This window comes from Poecilia latipinna, unplaced genomic scaffold, assembly GCF_001443285.1.
Source record: "Poecilia latipinna isolate Pla-1442-1.1 unplaced genomic scaffold, P_latipinna-1.0 Scaffold639, whole genome shotgun sequence".
In the NCBI taxonomy this organism is placed as follows: Eukaryota; Metazoa; Chordata; class Actinopteri; order Cyprinodontiformes; family Poeciliidae; genus Poecilia; species Poecilia latipinna.
The window spans coordinates 229,887-244,536 of record NW_015113255.1 but is presented as its reverse complement, the minus strand read 5'-3'; the positions used below and the strand labels follow the sequence as shown (position 1 = coordinate 244,536).

General features: G+C 38.5%; 2 protein-coding genes across 2 annotated transcripts in view; one reads left to right on the top strand and one right to left on the bottom strand.

The window, feature by feature from the left end:
• LOC106954235 (melanocortin receptor 5-like) overlaps positions 1-7,848 on the top strand; it is a 32,620-nt gene extending 24,772 nt beyond the window's left edge. The window contains exon 5 of the mRNA XM_015043571.1: positions 2,093-7,848. Coding sequence (XP_014899057.1) covers positions 2,093-2,663 — 571 coding nt within the window. The 3' untranslated portion in view covers positions 2,664-7,848. The remainder of the gene's footprint in view (positions 1-2,092) is intronic.
• Positions 7,849-11,392: 3,544 nt separating this feature from the next.
• On the bottom strand, positions 11,393-14,577 carry mc2r (melanocortin 2 receptor). The gene is made up of 2 exons (XM_015043570.1): positions 14,010-14,577; positions 11,393-12,741 (listed from the first exon to the last, which is right to left on the bottom strand). The coding sequence occupies exons 1-2, from the start codon at positions 14,345-14,347 to the stop codon at positions 12,183-12,185; spliced, it is 897 nt and encodes a 298-aa protein (XP_014899056.1). The 5' UTR covers positions 14,348-14,577; the 3' UTR covers positions 11,393-12,182.
• Between the last annotated feature and the right edge of the window lie 73 nt (positions 14,578-14,650).

The window sequence follows — 14,650 nt, the reverse complement described above, 5'->3', positions numbered from 1 at the left end:
ATGAAACACCTTCTATGCATACATAACCTGTAAAACTTGCTCTCATGTGTAATGCCATCACCTTTGACCTCTACAGGTCTGGATTTATACAAACCTCTGTCCAGATCAAAATATCAATTTTTGTCTCCTGTGAGAGTAAAATGTTTATCTCTGTTACTATTTTAATAAAAGTAGAGCATCAAAAGATCATATAAGAGGAAAATCAGTATCAAATACATCTAATGACTTTCAGCAAATCTTGATGTGAAAAAGTTCTGATTTCACTGTTTCCACGGCGACCCTCAAAATGCTCACATGCAAGTCAGTCGATCCATGAGGATTCTGGTATCATCATGACAGTAAAGGGATCAATGTGGTGTTTAATATGCTATTTATTTATTAGATAATAAAAACAATCTCAGAGGTTATGTTTACAAAATGTTACAAAGCACAACTTAATACATAAACCTGGATTCATCTTATATGTTAAGGCCAAAACAAGTAAGGGTGTGTTTATTGTTTCACCATGATGGCACTTTATATTGAAGCACAATTGATTCAAAGTTGTTAGTAAGCCAAGTTAGTGACAGTACAGAAACAACGTCTCATCAGTTCTTCAAACATCCCTGCAAGGCAAAGCAGCCCTATCTGCTCTCACAGCCAGCAACCGTCAGCCAATGACGGCTGACGGTTCATTGGTACAGTGGCTAAAGGCGGATCCCAAAAAAATTGATTCTCTTATCTACCTTTTAAAGCAGAGCATGCAAAAACAGTATCGGATGATTTTGGTTTAATGAAAGAAAGCAGATAAAAAACAATATTTTAAAAATAGTTTCTCTTGGCTCTTTCTCTGTCAAACTTTAAGTGGAGATTATGTGACCTGAAAAGGTCAATTCTGCCGTTTCATCTTCCACAGCAAAACACCTCCAGTATTCCTACTGTGTCTTTTAATATTATAATGCAGTATTATTATGATCTGTATTGAATTCCTGTTTTGTTTTTTTGTTTTTTTCTAGCATTTAGAGTCAGCCCTCAGAAATGTGATGGAGTATTTTGGAAGTTTAGGCTGCATTCACACAGGCCCTATTTAGTCCGGTTCATTTCAGGAGGTGTGAATTATCTCTGTGGACCAAAAAGTGAACTATGATGTCCTGGAAACTGAGGTCTTGATTTGGCTGAAGTGAACTCTAGTGTGATTCAAATGGCAAGTGGACTGGAGACTGCCCCAAAAGCTGGAAACTGACTACAGCGCAGGGCATTCTGGGTAAATACAACCAAAACAAACATACAAGCTTAGCCCTAAAGGGAGAATGACTTTTGTCAAAGACAAAGGGGAAATCCAACAACCACTAAAATCTGGTGCCAGTTCATTTTTTGTTTACATTGCGTGAAGAAGGAAGTTGCACTTGGTATCTTCTTCAGGGGATCTAGAGTTGTTTACTTCGGCAGTTCTTGGTGTAGCACCACCACAGGCAAAGAGATGAACACGTTTTCCAAAGGGTTTGGGTTGTTTGACACAGTGCAGAGTTAAAGAAAACCACAGCAGCTGAAAATGGAACAAATGTTGTAAGTTTGGTCCCAAATCTGTCAGGTATGAAAACACCTGTAACCTTATAAAGATAACTCTAAAAAGCTAATAAGTGATATTTTATTTATTTTATTTTATTTTTATTTATTTTCAAATATGATAGCAGTATAAAATCACATGCATATACAAGGAATGCAAAAGACATATTTTTTTAACCACAATATTAACATGCTCGAAAAGGAGTAGGAAGAAGTAAGAAAACTATAAACTCATACCTTATAAACTCTTACAATATTTTCAGATGAAGCCTCATTATTAAATCAAATAAAAAAACATAGGTTAATTAATTTTCCATTTTATCAGGGCTTATATATGTCTATATATATATACATTCTCCACACACACTCACACGTTAGTGCTATCTCTCCTCATATTTCTATATCATGTGAAAATGACCTCCTAATATTGCCTTCTGATATTGTATAAAATTTCTACTTTTTTTAACTCCTCATTTAACTTGTTCCATAATTTCACACCAAGAATTGAAATGCAAAATCTGTATGTGTGATATGCTTCCCTCCACAGGTATGTCACCATCTTCTACGCTCTGAGGTACCACAACATCATGACGGTGAGGAGAGCAGGCTGCATCATTGGAGGAATCTGGACCTTCTGCACTGGCTGTGGGATCGTCTTCATCATCTACTCTGAGACCACCCCTGTCATCATCTGCCTGGTGTCCATGTTCTTTGCCATGCTGCTCATCATGGCCTCCCTCTACAGCCACATGTTCATGCTGGCTCGTTCGCACGTAAAGCGGATCGCCGCGCTGCCGGGCTACAACTCCATCCACCAGCGCACCAGCATGAAGGGTGCCATCACCCTCACCATCCTCCTGGGCATCTTCATCGTCTGCTGGGCCCCCTTCTTCCTGCACCTCATCCTGATGATCTCCTGCCCTCGCAACCTGTACTGCGTGTGCTTCATGTCCCACTTCAACATGTACCTCATCCTCATCATGTGCAACGCCGTGATCGACCCGCTGATCTACGCCTTCAGGAGTCAGGAGATGAGGAAGACATTCAAGGAGATAATCTGTTGCTACAGCTTAAGAAACGTCTGCAGCAACCTTTGCTCCCTCACCGGTAAGTTCTGAAAAGAAAAAAATGGAAGAAAAGAACACACACACACACACACTCACACACACACACACAAAAACAAAGTTGGACGAATGAACTTGAACTGAGACTGGTTCCGGAAATTCAACGTCCAGCGCATGGAGACTGTGTTTTATTGTTTGTTTTTTTTGGGGGGGGGAGGGGTTTCCACTTACGTATTACAGTGAAAACAGTTTTTAGTTGGGTGTTTGTTTTTCTGCCAACTGTTAAAAAGGACGAGCCAGAATGGAGCCAGAAACAGTGAAGTGTTTCCTAATGTGCTAATGCACTGCATCCAAAACACACACAAAGAGGCTGATTTATTAGGTGCATTATCCAAACGCTCTACCAGCCCCATCCGAAATCACGAGTCATTTAAAAATGCGTCACAGAAATCTACCCTTCTATCATTCTCCCCTGACATGTCCTCCTCTGTGTGGTTTAGCTTTTCTTTTGGTTCTCCTTTTCTAATCAACGACATTACTATAATAACCTACAGGACTATGACCGACAAGGCAGCCTGAGAGATCTTTTTCACTTCTATCACGTGAGCCATGCAGGCTGAAAGAGAGCTTAGATATTCACTGTTAATTGCCGATGATGGCAACCCCACGCAGCCAGTGTTGCTTCAAAGCCATGATGTGCACATCCTTGGCAATTAGGACTAACCTGCGTGGCGGAACGGCCTCGGCAATGACGCTAGCAACTCTGACAGGATCATGGGAGTTCTCACTGATGTTACAAAAGGAGGCCAAAACTCTTTAGAAATGCAATTCAGCGCTTTAGGGGATAAAACATAAAGTCGTTTGTAATGCAGTGTTCAGGGGGTTTGGAATATGCTTGAATCAACACCATTTTGTTGTTGGTGTAATGGTTTTTAAATGTAAAAATGCAATTTTATTGACAGGTGCAAAACCATATAAACACAAACACATTAGTGGGGCAGAGATGAACAGAAGGAAGTCATCAGTGTATAATGACAGTATGTGAAGTCCTTCAGCTGACTGATACTTCACTGGTTGTACAGTGGAACTATTTCAGACATCAAAGTACATATCTAAGTACACTGTATCCAAGGAGTAACATCAAGTACAATATAAAGAAAAGTTGAAGGATTTTGATTGTTGTACCTAGAAAAGATTATATCTAAGAAACAGTTTAAGCAGCCAATAGTATTTCAAGATATGAAATATAGTGGTTGTTCCGCTGTTAGCAAGAACCGAGCCGTTGTAGAAGGTGACTGAATGACAAGAATGATTTCTTAACTCATTCTGTGAAGGTGGACGCATGGCGGTGCAGAGAGTGTTTCTGTTTTCTCACAGATTATCGTTTCTCATATTCTACTGTCAGGACATAATGACAGTTTTAACAAATATGTGAAAAACATACTTTCTTTTTAAATTAAAGTTACCTACTGCAACTTTAAATATGTAAATAAGTAAATAAATAAAATGATTCGGTAACGCACCAACAAAACTGTCCTACCCTGTCCGGACTCAGCTCCTCTTCATGTTCTCATGTTAGATCCAGGTAACCTGTACTTTGAATGCTCCAAAATGCAATCCAGAATTGCACTTTAACATAATCCAGCGATGGAGTTAAAAGTGAATACTGAAATAAAAATAAATAAATAAATAAAAACTATAAACAGCTGAAATCAGACACTGGTTCAAGAACATTTAGTCCACGTTAACAGCTCTATCCGGGAGAGAACGCTTTAATGAACCTGTTGTTGGAATTCCTGTTCAGTCCAATGTTATATTGGTCAGTGGGGTGATTACACTCTCTGCTCAGCATACTGTAAAATGTTATTCACATGAGAATTGGAGCTCTACACCATGTGTTGCACATTAACTCACTTTCTTTTTTTACTTTGTTCACAGTCGAGTTGATAAAGCCGTCAGGAGACATGGGGCTTTTAATTACACTTCAGTTGAAAACTGTCTGTGTCTCTGCGCCAACACTAAGCTCCATGAAAGCACAAATAATTTATGCATCTTTCATTTTCTCATATGACATCTGTGTGCATCATAAGCTCATTAGGAGTTCTTAAGCCAAATTATTTCCACATGCAAAATTCGTCAGAATCAAGGCGCCGCAAGGCATGGGTCTTCGTCTGGATGTTTGTCTGCTCCTCAGTGCCAGCCTACACCTGCACACAGGTGACAGGGCTTTAGATTTGTAATAATGAATATAATGAAATGTGTTGTCTTCATCAGAGAAGCGGCGTTGAGCATTGTGGAGGAGAAATGCTTCCTGCTGTTGCTGCAGTAACTCCAGAGCTCAGCTGCTGCCTCTGTATGATTTATGAAGACAGTTTTTCTCTCATTATTTACAAAAAACTAACACTGAATGCATCTTTTGCATTCACTGAACAACAGAAAAGTGCTAATTAAAAAAAAGCCTTATAATGTGAACGATGAAAAAGAGAAAACAAGAACACAATGTGTAAATGTTCAACACTTCTAACTACTTTTCTGAAGATTCAGACTTGAAATGTTTGTAAGGAAAAACTTTATCTTTAGCCATGTTTTAAATAAAGTGGCTAAACAGAAAATGTATCACAAGCAGATGAATTACATAAATAACACAAATTAAGGTAATTATAATAATACAATTTTGAGATTTTTAATTTAAAATATTGCAATAAAGCTTGAATTCTTGATGAAAATGGCCTGGTTTAAAACTTTTGCACAGAAGCTTGTGATCTGAGCAACTCAAGACACAGAAACAACATATACATATGTACATTTTATTCATAAGTAAATGAGTAAAATGAATTCCCATATGGGAAGGTCAGATAATTAATAGCTAAATTAATCAGACGGTGAATACAACTAAAATTTGAGACTAAAAGATTTCAGATCTGACTTGCACTTCTGATCTGAAACTTGAGTCTTTTTAACATGTATGACTTAATAAAAAACTGTCATGACAGGCGATAGTGTTATAGACTGAGGCATTGTTAACTGTGAAAGGATGCACTTAATTATTATCCAGTGATGTTTGTGAGTTATGGGCTGTTAACGATGCATATCACAGAATAAAAATAATTCAAAGCTAAAACATAAAAGTATATTTTCTCAGTGGAAAGGAGGTGATCAGTTCAGTCGTAAGTGTGAAAAGTGAGCTGAGTCAGTTTGGAGACCAAATACATAATCCCAGTTTATGAATAAATTTAGACTTGTTTTGACAGAAAAAAAAAAAAAAACATTCTCGCTTTCTGGTTCTTACCAACCTACATTTCATTGTCTCACCGGAGCCCGAAGAATTTTGCAGCCCATGAAGGACGTAACAGTGTGTACACTTCATGGCAGATTGGAAAAAAGGAAAGGATGACTTGAACTAGTGATTTTCGCTGCTCAGTTTTCCAGATCTTTCAGAATGTAGGAAAGTTTTTGTCTGGAGACAGGAACAGTGATGTTGCATTAAGAGTACAGTATTATTACTGTCTTGCACACATGAAGAGGTCTGCACTGATTACTATGTGGTGGGGGAGCAGAGCCTGCTGTTCGGCTTTGTTCAGCATGTAGAAGGTAAAAACCATCCAAGTAAATGGTGACTGCCCCCTTTTAGAGGTCTAACAAAGACTTGCAGATGAAAGCGCTGCCTCCACTCTGGGTGGAAAAGCATTATGATATCTGGTGCTGTGGAAGACATACATGACTAATACATGGATCATCAGCAGTGGCCTGTGTTGCTACAATGTGAATGAGTAACACCAAAAACAAGGTAGAAAAACTGATGATAAAGCAGCAGGACAGGGTGACATACACTTACTCCTCTGACTAATGGTCCTCACGCTCAGATCACCTGTTAAAAGCAGACATGGAAACCACAAAAACACACACAGCAGCCATCTGCTCTTTCATAAACGCTTTCCAAGATAATTACAAATCCCTGCTTCACTCCAGGGGGCAACACGTTTATCCTGCTGTCTCACATATTGCCTGACCTTTAGAGGATCTATTTATTTTCTGCTCAGTGTGAAACACAAAAGTGGTTTTATATATCGCCGTAGAAGCATTGTTTCCAGATATTTTTTGTCCAAATTTTTATTATTTTTTTTTATGTGATTATCAGCATGTATTCAACAAACACAACAAACATTCATGATTTTTTGGAACGGTCTAAATGCCAGCTTTAAAATGTCACTTTTTTTTCCATAAAAGATAAAAACTGTTTTTTTTCTTTTACCCGCCCTGTCCTATATATGCAAATAAGAACCTTTTCTGGTGATGATAGTTGTGGGTGGGGAAGCCTGAATCTCAGTGATTTTGAGCAACTTTAATTATTAACAACAAAAAAGAAGTAGTAGCTGGGTCCAGCCTCAAACTATCAATTAACCAAATTTTTCATGAGTCCAACAGCAGGATGTTACTACTGGTGAAAATGATGAAGAAGACAACAGGAAGCGGTAACAGGATGATGGTTTACTGTGTGAAAAAGCTTCTTCATGTCTGATTTTAAAACAGTTTCATATTTAACTGAAACACCACTACTGCAAAATAGTGGGGGGTTTTTTTCAACATTAGCAGAATATTGAGAAAGATTTGTAAACATTTGTAATGGAAACACAGCTAATTTTAAACACTCCATAGATTTCAATTCAAAGAGTTCATACTGTGCAACATCTTCTCTATTTTATCAGTTTTTTGAACACAAATGAAAAGCAAAACTCACCATCTATCTTTTTCATTTTATGCCATTTGTATCAACAAATCCAGAGTTGCACAAATATAAAGTAATGACAGCCGTCATCAAGCTGCAGCTGTGTCTGCATCAACGCCATGGTTACCAGCCAACCAGCCTCTTGAAATCTGCCTGTGTGTAAAAGTGCAGCACCGTTTCCTCAGACAAGAGTGTAAAGTTTTCCTTCCTTCCTGTCTCTGTGCTCCACATCGATCCCCCTGTGTGCTGAGCTGCTGCCATGTAAAAACAAGAATGTACAAATAGCTCCACAGCGCTCTCTGTGATTGTGTGCTGGTGCCTACCTCCCTACTGAGAGGCTTGACTCTTCTTTATCAGTAAAAATGCAGCGACCTACTGAACCTGAATGTTATGAAGCATTGCTATGTAAACAACGTTATTATCTGTGCAGCATATTATTTATTGTAAAAAAAAAAAAAGTCGGTCGCTGTATATCTTCCCTAACATAATGTTTGTTCCCAAAGACATCGAGATCAAAAAAAAAAAAAAAAACATGGTGAAAAGATTAACATGGGTTACCCATCTTGTGTTGTAACAGTGTTCCGATTTATTGTAAGTCTTTTGCACTGCAGAGAATATTAATGGGAGAAGATGCATAAATGTGCACAGACTTGTAACGATATTTATTTCAATGACTTTGCATTTGTGCTCAAGCCCCTCTGCTGCTATCATATGCAACATTCTTCAAAACGGACACAGTTTCTGTTGCCCACAGAAGCAGCAGTTTGTGTTTTGCCTCAGCTGCTTCATCAGACTGAGGTTTTTCTGATCGCATGAAAGCTGAAGCTTTTCTCCATGTGCAGTGACCGTTCGCCAATTTCACTTCGTCAAATGGTGATATGAACAAACGTAAATATTGGCTTCTGTTAGCAATGTGGCTTACAATGGATTCTTCTTTATCTATTTATGTCTTAATAAAAAAGATAATAAATCTGAGTGTTATTCTGTTTTACTAATTATGTATAAATAATTATTTTTACTCCATTTTAAATGGTTTGGCACTATCTTTTAACTGTCCTCCTTAACCTAAGAGTCCAAAAAGTGCTCTGAGATCTTCTTGACAGATGTTCTTACTGCATCTAATGGCCTAATTAAAGCACAGTGGGGATGGAGCCTTTTGCAGACTACAAGATGCCCCTTGTTAATCATGCTGCAGTCTTTTAAGTTCCTCCTGAAAACTCTTTTTTTTTATCCAAGTTTGAGCTCCATCAGACTGGTTTGATTGTTTTATACTCCAGTTTTTTGTTTTGTTTTGTTTTGTTTTTGTTTTGTTTTTGTTTTTATCTTATTGTTCTTGTTGATTTTATTGATGTGTTTTGGAATTTTGTCTATTTTTACTCTTTGTGATGCACTTTGGTCAAAGTGATTGTTTTTAAATGTGCTACATAAATAAACTTGAGGAAAATTGGCTCCAATATTTTTATTTCAAGGTTTTCTGTTTCATTAAATATTTTTCCAAACTCTCTTTATGATGGATAATTCAAATCCCACAGGGAAATGTGATGCTGTAACTCATACAATTATCTTCAGAGCAGGAAGAATCTCCTTTAGCAGTCTGTGTTACAGCGGTTTGATGTGGTGTGCATAAGAGTGACATGACACTGTCATAAACATGACATAACACCTGTTAGACAAAGGAGTAGATTTCTTGAATGTTTATGACTGTTGTCATGAAGTGTCATTCAGTAAATAATGACATTTTTAATGCAAAGTTGCATTAAAACTTGCATCAAAAGTAAATTAAAATTGTCACCTTTGCATTATAAATGTCATTATTTATCGAATGACTATTCATGACAACAGTTGTAAACATTCATGAAGACTTCATGTTAAGTCATGTTTATGACAGAGTCATGTCCGTCTTATGCACACCCTGTTAAATAAAGGGTTACTGAAGCCTCTGACTGAAGACGTAATAAAAATCCTACTGCATAGTTTATTTAATAAGGGAATAAAGGATTTTTACATTCATCAAAAATTATTTATTTACGTCCCAAAAAGTCACAAACAGGATTGGATTTATTGTTAGTTACAGTGATGCTCAATCTAATGATATAATAATAGTAATAATAAATAATCAATGTGAAATTAATAACTTGAAAAGTACTAGAACCAAAACACAGTAGAGCTGATGCATTTTACAATAAGCTGGTAAACAATAATCTTAGCTTGTAGCAGATTATATTTATTATAATGACTGCTGTGCTACATGGAAAACCTCAACAGTTATACAGTTATACAAACTTTTCCGTTTGTAGCCAGAATGTCGCTCAAGTTCTCTTTCACTGGCTCTCATCCAGACCTTCAGATCCCATCAGACTTCTGCTTGCTGCACATTGCTATACTCTCACTGACACCCAGAGGGAACAGCCTGATCTGGTACATGTGCAGTCCAACAATGGTTGTGTGAATCATTTAATATGCAAAGGGTTGGGATAAACTGGGAAAAACCAGAAAGCATAAAAGATGGTGTCTTCAGTGAAACTTGTTAGTGTGGCCTGTCAGTCAGTCAGTCAGTCAGTCAGTCGGTGAGTTAATGACCCACTTTCTCCTGCAGAGTGGGCGTCTTCATGGATTTACTGTTTTCAGCATCAGGCCATGTCTGCACAGTGCTGCAGGCTTCTTCTGTCAGCTGATCTTCTCTCAGTCTTCACATACTGGTGACAGATCATTGATCTCTGGAGGAATAATGCTCTGCTCTAAGCAGGCTAGCTCTTTGCTAATCAGGTCATCTATATGCCTGTCTCTGGGCTGCGTTTGTGCTAAATTACTTCCAAATAATAATTTCTTCTGTGTCTCTTGTTATCAGTGGCTTTGCATGACAGATGTATATTGGGGGCAAATGTTAGACTTTAGCATATTGACAGCTTTTTCAATTATAATAATGTATCAAGAATTTATCATTTTCTTTAGATATTGATCAGTCTCTTTAATCAGATGTCATTAATAATCAGTGCAGCATAACAAGATTTTATTGACAATCAGTTATCGTATGTCAGATCTACAATAATTAATTAAGCAAAGGAACAAAAACAAAGATAAAACTCAGAAACACAAACAATTCAACACGTTAAAGAGAAATGTCTGACTGAATAAAACACTAAAAAGACAAATAAATAAGCTGAATAAAGAGATTTTGGTCTCTCCACTAAAGAAAGCTGTCATTCCTAATGCTTAATCTAACTTATATATTTTTTAATTAACTCATTGATCTGTCTGGTTATCACACCAGAACACCAAATTATAACCAAAATTAGAGCACCATACTGTGGTCTGGATCATGTTGTGTTGGGTGCTAACCATCCCATTTCTGAGTTCAGCTTTTATCCACATTTATGGTTGTTCTGTAAAAAAAAAAAAAAAAAAAAAAAACAGAGGCTGGTTTATATGATCCATGTTGGTGGATTTCTGGATGATTTCTCACTTTAGATTACTCCAGAAAAGAAAGTTAGAACTAAGCCAAATAGCCTGAAAGTGGTCGTTAGGAAATTGAAGCATAGCTGGCAAGAAAAAAAAAAAAGTCAAGTCTCATAATCCAGTTAGAGATAAAAATTTCAATTTCAGATATGAAATCCATTATTTTTATACACCTTATTTTCTTTTAACCGCAGAGAGGGAGAAAAGAGGTAAAAATAGTTGTGGATAAACTGATCTGCTGCTGATTGGAGCGGTTTATCATTTAAGGTTCACAGCATGTGATCATCCGTGGAATAAAGAGGCAGACTCGCTTTCAACGTTCAGAATCTAACCCAAGATTTAAAGTTTTGACGCTACATGTGGGGTGTTTTAATTAATTTCTGAATTTTTAAACTTTTTAAACTCTTGGCATGAATGCGGGCCATCATGAACATGCAGACATAGAGGAATTTTTAAACAAAATAACAAAATAATAAATTAACATGTATCTAAACAATCTTTTGATTATAAAACTGCAAGATAATATTTATGGGGTAAGAGGCTGACATGGGCGAATTCTGCAGTAGGAAACTTTTATAAATATGTCTTTTAGAGGTTTGTAAAAAAGTGTCAGAATCTCATGACAGACACATAATCTTCTATTGCAGAAATACATCACTAAGTCAGAAACTACCAAGCAGAGCCAGGAATAGAGTCTTTGCACCATCAATCAGGCTCATGTACGCACTGCTCACTCCATTCCTCCTTGCTTTCTGCCCACCGCAGAGCCTGCCCTTAATGCTCAGCCTAGCTAGCATAGCCAGCAATAAGTTGTTTCTCCACTGTTAATCTTCGGCAGTGCATACATAAGCATGATTTACAGCGCTGAGACCCTCCTTCTGGCTGTGATTGGTTGCTTCTGACCGGCAGCCAGCAATGCATTTCTGCAGACAGCAGGAGGAGGTGGATTTCTTTCACAGATGATCTGTCAGATGTTGCACTGTCAGGACCTGTAGACATTTAGGTAAATAACATTTTGATATAAATAGCTGCTGCTGCTGCTGCTGCTGCTGCTGCTGCTGCTGCTGCTGCTGCTGCTGCTGCTGCTGCTGCTGCTTTAAAGAGTAAGTTGCCAACAATGGAATCACTTTCAGGTCATAGGGATCCCCGGTGAGACCAAAAGGACAACAAATGAAAAGTTCAAACATGTGGTTTGTATGCTCAAAGTCCATTGACCAAATGTCCAAGTAGCAATGCAAACAAGAGTGATGTAGGTTCATACCCTCTGTTAGCCTCAGCTGTTTGGTGACACATGTCACAGGAACCACATAGTGACTTAACCCCTGCCAATGAAAGACTCAAAGACAAAAATGATCATTAGCACAACAGGGAGCAGGTTAGATACATTTCTGTTACAAGCAAAATTTCCAGTCAGAGCAAAACAGCATCTTTCTGAAGGTGTGCCGCAGCTCAGCCATGCGGAAAGCGTAGATAGCCGGGTCTATGAGGGCGTGGCTCATCATCAGCACCACATGCAGCTCGAACAAGGACCGGTAGCATTCACAGTACGGATTCATAGGGCAAACTGTGATGATGACCAGGTGGACAAAAAACGGTGCCCAACACACCACAAACGCCCCGAACAGGATGGTGAGAGTGAGAGCGCCTCGCATGTTGCTGCCCCACCTCCTCTGATGCTGAGACTTGTCCCTGCCACCACCAGGAAGCGCTGCAATGTTCTTGGCATGAATGCGGGCCCTCATGAACATGTAGACGTAGAGGAAGCAGATGGCTGCCAGGGAGACGACGAAGAAGACAATGAAGCAGATCATGATGAACTTAAAGTTGAAGAACTTCACCATTAGCACAGCCAGAACTGCACATGATGTCCAGATAAGCCCCAAGATGGCTGCAGTTCGCTGCATGGTCATGATGTTGTGGTAGCGTAGCGCATGGAAGATGGTGATGTAACTGTAGGATAAAAAACAACAACAACAAAAAACAAACAAACAAACAAACAAACAAAAAAAACATTTCAGTCCTGATTGAGGGACCACATGCAGCTGTGGCATGTGACATTTGATCTTTGCATTTGATGCAAAGATCAAATGTCTAATTAAAAACACAATTTAGACTTAAAACTTTTTTTCAGGATGTTATGTGTCCCTAACAACATGGTCTCAGCTTGTTGTGTGGAACAGATCAGTGAATGAGAGTCACACCAGTCCCAATATAAATGAGCTACAAACAGAGTTCATTAGATCCCTTTCACCTCGTCTTTTGACAGATGTATCCTGGAAAGTTAACTTAAACTACAATGGTCAACTGTTTCTGCAAGGCAACATGTTGTTATTATCCATAATACCATCTCTTTGACTCAGGGTAATAGTTGGGTTTTGACAAGTTTCCTTTATTTGATTTTCAGGTAAGCCACCTTCAGCTATCAAACAATAAGGTTTATGTACCCATAGCAATCAATATGTGTTTAGGTGGAAAAGGGCAAACTAATTATGTTTTCCAGGCTCATTTTGAGTATTGAGATGGTGATGAGGGATTTTTTTTTTTAATTTGCAACAAAATCTGGCTTTTTGAATGTCATGTCACAATTGATTCATCATTATCTTCCCTCTTTTATAAAGTGTTGTGTAATTCAAAGGAATACTTTGTTGAGGAGTGACAAGCCAAAATGAGAGGGTAAAGAACATTTCATCATTGTGGCTGGATACCAGTCACTATGCCAGTGGTCAAACCAATATGACTGTGGACCTCTGTACTAGCACTGAATTAAGACATATCACACCTTTTAAAATGGGATTATATTAGCAAGAAATGTGACAAAAATGATTGACAGAGCTATCTATCGCCGTCTTCTGTCTCTATCAAAAGGTTTACGATAAAATGACAAAAATGATCAAATGTGTTGGGCGTTAGGGTCAATACGGCATTACGGTCAATACATGGTGACAGTGAAAAAACACATTAGACTGGCCAAAGATGCATTAGATACCATTACTAGTTCTTCATGAAGGAATTACACAGTGCAATTGAATAGTTGCATTGTGCCCTTGTCCAATGTGCAGGACATACAGTTCACACAATGGTGTCATGTTGGAGCCAATGGGTAAGAGAAGCCCGAAACCTGTTTATTGCTTTAAGACAGCTAACATTTTTTTTTTGTTTTGTTTTTTTGCATCACTCACTGTATCTTCAGTCATCTGTCAGCAGATCTGGATACATACCGGTCAACAGCAATGGCCAGGAAACTGGATATGGAGCCTACAAATGACATGCAGAGCAGGGAGTCCATCACGTCATCTAGGTCGGTCTCAGGAGGACCCCTCCTCTCCAGGTGTCCCGCATCAGCAAGAACTATCATCAGGTTTTCCCACGTTTTTGTCACGCTGGCGATGGTGTTGAAGGCAGCCAAGCTGCACATGAAGCAATACATGGGCGAGTGGAGGTTCCTGCTGCGCATCACCGCCACCACGACCAGCAGGTTCTCAGCCAGGCTGACGATTCCAACGGTGAAGAAGACGGGAAATGGGACCTTGACCTCAGGGCAGCCTGTCTGGTTCATGGCAGCGTCCTGTCTGACTCCAATGAAGATTTAACAAGTTCCTAAGAACAGGTGAAAGCAAATAGAAATATTACACAAGTTTAAATGCTAGCACAGAGTAATAACAATGATGATGATACTGCTGAGCTTTGATAAGAACTATTGGGAGCTATGGCAACTGCCTCGTTGTCTTTGGGATAACATCATATTTTTCCAATATTATAAACTTAATCATGTTCCTGGCTCAGATTTAAAACTTCATTTTAACGTTCTGGTCCATGTCAATTTCATAATAATAAAGTGTTACAGAAAAAAAGCCAGGCA